The sequence below is a fragment of the Chrysochloris asiatica genome, unplaced genomic scaffold (assembly GCF_000296735.1).
Source record: "Chrysochloris asiatica unplaced genomic scaffold, ChrAsi1.0 scaffold00065, whole genome shotgun sequence".
NCBI lineage: Eukaryota > Metazoa > Chordata > Mammalia > Afrosoricida > Chrysochloridae > Chrysochloris > Chrysochloris asiatica.
Window position 1 is genome coordinate 9,958,942 of NW_006408583.1, and position 6,055 is coordinate 9,964,996.

General features: G+C 37.1%; 1 protein-coding gene across 1 annotated transcript in view; it reads right to left on the reverse strand.

Annotated features, from left to right (window-relative positions):
• CNTLN (centlein, centrosomal protein) overlaps nt 1–6,055 on the reverse strand; it is a 407,185-nt gene that overhangs the window by 306,299 nt on the left and 94,831 nt on the right. Inside the window, exon 7 of the mRNA XM_006864477.1 lies at nt 5,836–5,998. Coding sequence (XP_006864539.1) covers nt 5,836–5,998 — 163 coding nt within the window. The remainder of the gene's footprint in view (nt 1–5,835; nt 5,999–6,055) is intronic.

The following is a 6,055-nucleotide window of genomic DNA, read 5'->3' on the forward strand; positions in this document are numbered from 1 at the left end:
GCACAGCCTCTTCTGAATCCAGCTTGAACCTCTGGAAGTTCTCTGTCAATGTATGATTGTAGCCATTTCTGTATTACCTTTAGCAAAACTTTACTCACATGGGATATTAAAGAGATTGTCCGATGATTTCCGCATTCCATTGAGTCACTTCTCATTGGAATGGGAACAAATATAGATAGATCTCTTCCAATCAGTCGGCCAGATAGTTGTCTTCCAAATTTCTTGGCAGAGATAAGTTAGTTCCTCCTGTGCCGCCTCACTTTCTTGAAAGATTTCAGTTTTCATTCCATCAATTCCTGGTGACTTGTCCTTTGCGAATTCCTTCAATGCACCTTGGACTTCCTCCTTCAGTATCATTGGCTCTTAATCATATGCTACCTCTTGAAACGGTTGAACATTAACCACTTCCTTTTGGTACAGTGACTCTGTGTATTCCTTCCATCTTCTCTTGATGCTTTCTGCATCAATCAATAGTTTGCCAGTGAATCTTTCAATAACAAAAGTCAAGGCTTGATTTTTTTCTTCAGTTCCCCCAGCTTGAGAAATGCAGAGCGTGTTCTTCCTTTTTGGTTTTCTGATTCCAGATCTTTGCACATTTTGTTGTAATATTTGGCTTTATCATCTCGAACTCTTGGACTTCCTCATTCTTCCACTTGCTTTAGCATCTCTACACTGGAGAACAAATATCAGTGTCGCTTCTGACATCCATTTTGACCTTTTCCTTCTTTCTTGTCTTCTCAATGACTTTTTGCTTTCTTCATGTATGATGTTCTTGTTATCATCCCACAACCCTTTGGTCTTCGATCTTTAGTGTTTAATTTATCAAATCTGTTCTTCAAATGATTTCTAAATTCAGGTGGGATATATTCAAGGTCATATTTTGGCTCTCATGGACTAGTTTTCATTTTCTTCAGAGCTTCAGTTTATATTTGCATATGAGTAATTGATGGTCTGTTCCACAGTCTGCCCCTGGCCTTGTTTTCACTGATAATATGAAGCTTCTCCATCATCTCTTTCTGCAGATGTAGTCAATTTGATTTCTAATAAACGCACGAAGTGACTGGCTTACAAGTTTCCAAGAGTGAGTTTAGTTTAAGAGTGTGTGAAGGGGGGAGATAAAGTCCCCACTGAATAGGTTTCATCTTGTCTAGATGGGTCTGGTAAAAAGAGATGGGGATAAGACCCTAATGATTCAACAGTGCGTAACTGTTAATCATGACTAATTGCAACTGTCACAATTGTTAAGACAGAAGGTTTGTAAAAAACAAAACAAAAAAACCCAAAAAACGGGGGATGAGTTAATCTTACAGTCCGAAAACAGAGAACCCTAGTACCATCAAGGGAGAAGAGCACAAGTGGCAATAACATGATATACGATAGAACGAATGTAAAACTAATGTTCTCCCATGTAAACAATAAAACATTTAAAAAAAAAAAAAAAAGTACCAGATCAAAGTTTTGGTTAGACAAGTTCTCCAAACAAGTAGATAAAAACTCTACCTTCCAAGTTAAGTAAAGGCAATGACTAGGGAATTTATGGCTTGAGCTGTAATTCATTTAGAAGAGTTATGAGGCATTAATTTGTCTTTTTGATGTCTTCTAAACTTCACTGATAATTCTTCATCAAGGAGACTTTTACTTATCTCATAGCCTGAGATAGGCCCCCCAACTTTATTCTTATACCACCTGCTATTTTTACTCCAGTTTATATCATACTTACTTTTACTTCTTAACATGTGTTCTGAACTAGATTATAAGCCTCAAGAGGTGAAGAATCAAGGAAGGGCGAATGTTGCTATGTTGTTGTTAAGTGTTACTGAGTCGGTTCCAACTTATAGTAACCCTCGTTCCAAGGAGCAGCTGATGAGATTGAGCCACCGACCGTGTAATTCACATCGACCTTACAGTTCAGTGCTTATCCGATAGTCATGCAGATATAACTGCAGGAAGAGCAAACAGACAGTGGAAACCAGTGCAAAGACTTTTAGATTCAAGGAACAAAAAAACCTGGCTAGTGTAGCTGAAGTGGAAAGAATGAAAAGGCAAAAAGGAGAGCAGAACAGAGAGGTCAGGGAGACTCAGACTGTTCAGTATCTCATAGGCTGCAGTAAGAACTTCGGCATTTAGATTCAATGGGATGGGACATCAAATGAAGGGTTTGAAGAGAGGAGTGGCATGATTTGAATAAGGTTTAGCAAATAACATGGGCAGAAGGCAAAGCAGCACAGGAGTTTACAGGAATGATCCGGGCAATATATGACAGGACTTTGGATAGAACTATAAAATTACTGGTAATGAGAAGATTTGAATTCTGGATATACATAGAGGGAGATCAGACAAGTGCTTAGTTTTGAGTATGTTATATTTGAGAGGAGTACCTGAGAAGTGCAAAGGGTTAAAGCAGTAGGCTACTAACTAAAGGTTGACAGTTGGAGTCCACCCAGAGGCAACTCAAAAGAAAGGCGTGGCAATCAGTCTCCCAATAAAGCAGCCATGGTGACTATGACATGGGGTCACCATGAGTCCACGAATGACTCCCTGGCAACTTTTATGGGTTTGCTTCCTATACATTGAGATGACCATTAGCCATCCAAATGCAAAGAAGTCAAGTAGGCAATTAGACATCCTCTGTCTAAGAGTCCAGGAAACTGACTTAATGTAGATCAGTTCAGTTGTGAATCTTCAGCATATCAGTGGTGGACCTTCACAAGCCAAGGACATTCATTAGGATCACTCACGGTATGAGTTTAAACAGAGAAAGAAAAGGTCCTAGGACTGAGTACTGGGATATTTCAATATTTAGATGGCAGGGAGACAGGACACTAGAAAGAAAAAAAAGAGACAGACAAAAAGACTGAAAAACAAAAGCCAGAAAGTGAAGAAAACAAGACAATGGTGTTGGAAATATAAGGTAGTTCAACAAAAAGACTAGCTATTTGCTAAGAAATGTTGTCGATAAGCCAGGTAAGATGAGTACTGTTATATGATCATTTGATTTGGAGTGGTGCTGTGGGTTATAGCACTAGACCACAAGGTCAAGTTGAACCACAAGGTTGGTGGTTCAAACTCACCAGCTGCTCCTTGGAAACCCTATACAGGTTCACTATGATTCAGAACTGACACAAAGGCACTTAGCAACAACAACTGATCTTGAGAAGAGTAATTTTAGTGAAGTAAAAGGAATGAAATTTCATTGAAGTAGGTTCAAAAGAGCATGGGAAAATACATGAAACAATGAGTTAAGACAACACTTTTAAGAACTTCAGCAGGAAACAAAGGAAAAGGAAAGGAATGGAGGTGGTAAAGATCAAGGAAAGTGAGGGAAGAAGGGAGGGACAGGAAAGAAAAGGAGCCTACAGCATGTCTGTGTGGTAAAGCATATTCCAGTTAGCAAAAGTGATGCTGGAGAAGACAATGACACCATTTCCTTATGGATGCAAGTTTGTAATAAAAACTTGGGGTGGGGAAAACTTTATAATCATAAAATTGTATTATGGTAAATCCATATAATTATATTATATACCTGTTTAAAAAAAAAAAAGAATGAGCAATTGCTATGTGTACTGGCATGAAAATATAGCCAAGACATATTATTTTTAAGCCACTTTAAAGACTTGTCAGTCAATATAGTTTAAATTAATTAGATTAAAACAGTTAAAAAGCTGAGATAATATACACATGTATTTAAAAGAAATTATATATATTCTAGACCTTATCTATGATGTTGTTGTTGTTGTTAAGTGCCGTCAAGTCGGTTCCGACCCATAGCGACCCTGTACAGGGTTTCTGAGGGTGTAAATCTTTACGGGAGTAGAAAGCCTCATCTTTCTCCCACGGAGTGACTGGTAGTTTCTATGATATATAGTATATATATTGTCCACAACTTATACTACAGTGTCACACCAGGACTCCCCATCAGAGCTCATACAGCTTACATACATGTATGTATAATATATAGAAACACACATGTATGCACTCATGGTGTGGTGCTGTAAGATCAACACTGAACTGGGAACCACAAGGTTGGCAGTTCAACTCTCCCAGCTGCTCCTCAGAAACCCTATACAGGGTCACCATGAGTGGCAAACAACTCAATGGCACTTAACAACAACCTATGTGTGTATAGAATATCTATAAGAACTATTCAGATGACTATCTCTGGGGAGAGGAATGAAATTAACTGGAATGGGAAGAAGGGAGTACAAATATTTTAGATTTTTACTAGTGGTATTAGAGTCCTGGTATATTGCTGTAGGATAAGCACTGGAATACTAACCACGATCTCGGCATTTTAGACTCACAAGCTGTTTCTTATAAACTTTATATAGGGTCACTATGAGTCAGAACTGACACACAGCACTTAACAACAATTTCTATATGATTTCAATTTTTTACAATAATGTATCTGTGTAACTAAAAAGAGTAAGGTTTTTGTTTTGTTTTTTAAGTTTCTTGGTAAATACATAGAAAAACTCTAGAAAGATGCGTTCCTAAACATTAATAGTGAAGACTTGTGGGAAGCGGGTTCCAGATAGAAGGATAGAGACCTTTAGTTTATGCTTCCTATACCTCTGCATTGTTTAACGTGTTATCCAAAGCATGAATTACTCTTATAAAACCATGATTAATAAACATGTTTAAGTATACAGTTATATGAAGTGATACAATGCATAGAAGTTCCTGGGTAGGATATAAAGTCGATGGTTGCTCCCTGTAGAGTCTGCTCAGGAGAACCAAACAAGATGTAGGTTCTAGGCTGAAAGATTTGATGATCAGATGAAATGCTTTCCAACAATAAGGTTCTTAGAATAGAATTTATTTTGTAAAGCAAGAAATATGAAGCAATCTTAGAATATAAATTGAAAATTAAGTAACCAAAAAATACTGCCTTTTAATCTTCCTTACCATGATTTTCCTTGTTAACTGAGAAACAGAAAATCAGCTATTAGCAAGTGAGAAGAAAACTTTATAAACTTTAATAATGAGCAAATCAAAAGACAGATTGAAATACATACCTCCAAGGTTAGAAGACTTTTAAACATTAAAAAAAGGAGAAAAATATTTGATACAAATAGATAAGTAAAATTAATAAGGTGGAAATTTCCAAACCATTTTAGCAATGGAGCCTCGTTTTAAGAACAAAAGGACAATGTCAACATCTAAAACGCCATACTATGAAACACATCAACCCCTTAGCAAGTCTGGTGCTTTCTTTGCTTCTTTAATTACTAGCTGTAACTAGCTGCCAAGTCAGTAGGCACACCAAAGTAGCTATGTAAACCTTCTTCAGGGGCTCTTAAAACAACTGTAAGGTAAAATGATGACTTAAAAGAAACACATAGAAAAACCTTTGAAAGATATTGATCCTGAAGACCCTATCAGCATACTGATTTGTGTTTGTGCAGACTTCGCAATGAAATAATATACAAATTCTAGATTGAAAACCTCCCTCAGATCATAAACTAGTTATCATAACTGATGAAATATTTTTTCATAATAAAAGCCTAAGTAATTCCACTATCAAAATCCTTTCCCATTTGGGGCCTACAGTCCTAGTAAGCTTCACAGTAGACTGCAAATTTCCAACTTATAAAAACAATATCGGACAGAACTGATCTCACATAGATTTTAAAAAACTGTTTTAGCTCTAAGAGCCATAAAGACAAGACACAACAGTTTAAACATCACCAAACTGAACCACGCTTCATTTCTAATTCTGAGGAATCATACATAAAATGGAATAAGGAAATGCTGAAATTTGAAAATTTTGAATTCTATGTATTTTCATAAGGTCATCGTATAAAAGTACATTTTTATGACAGAATAAAAGCATACTTTTTGATACGAGATACTTTCAGCTGTGTGGACGTCCTCCTGATTTCTCAGTACTTTCTGGGTGTCCATGTTGAGAACCTGAAGCTGCTGGATGAGTTCTGCTTGCTGAGCTGTGTGTGCGCTGTTCTGCTTGTATAGAATCTGGAGCTCCTGCAGCTCCTTCCTGAGAAAAACAAGCAATATACAGAGGGAAGGAAGGAGGGAGAGAGGGAAAGAGAGA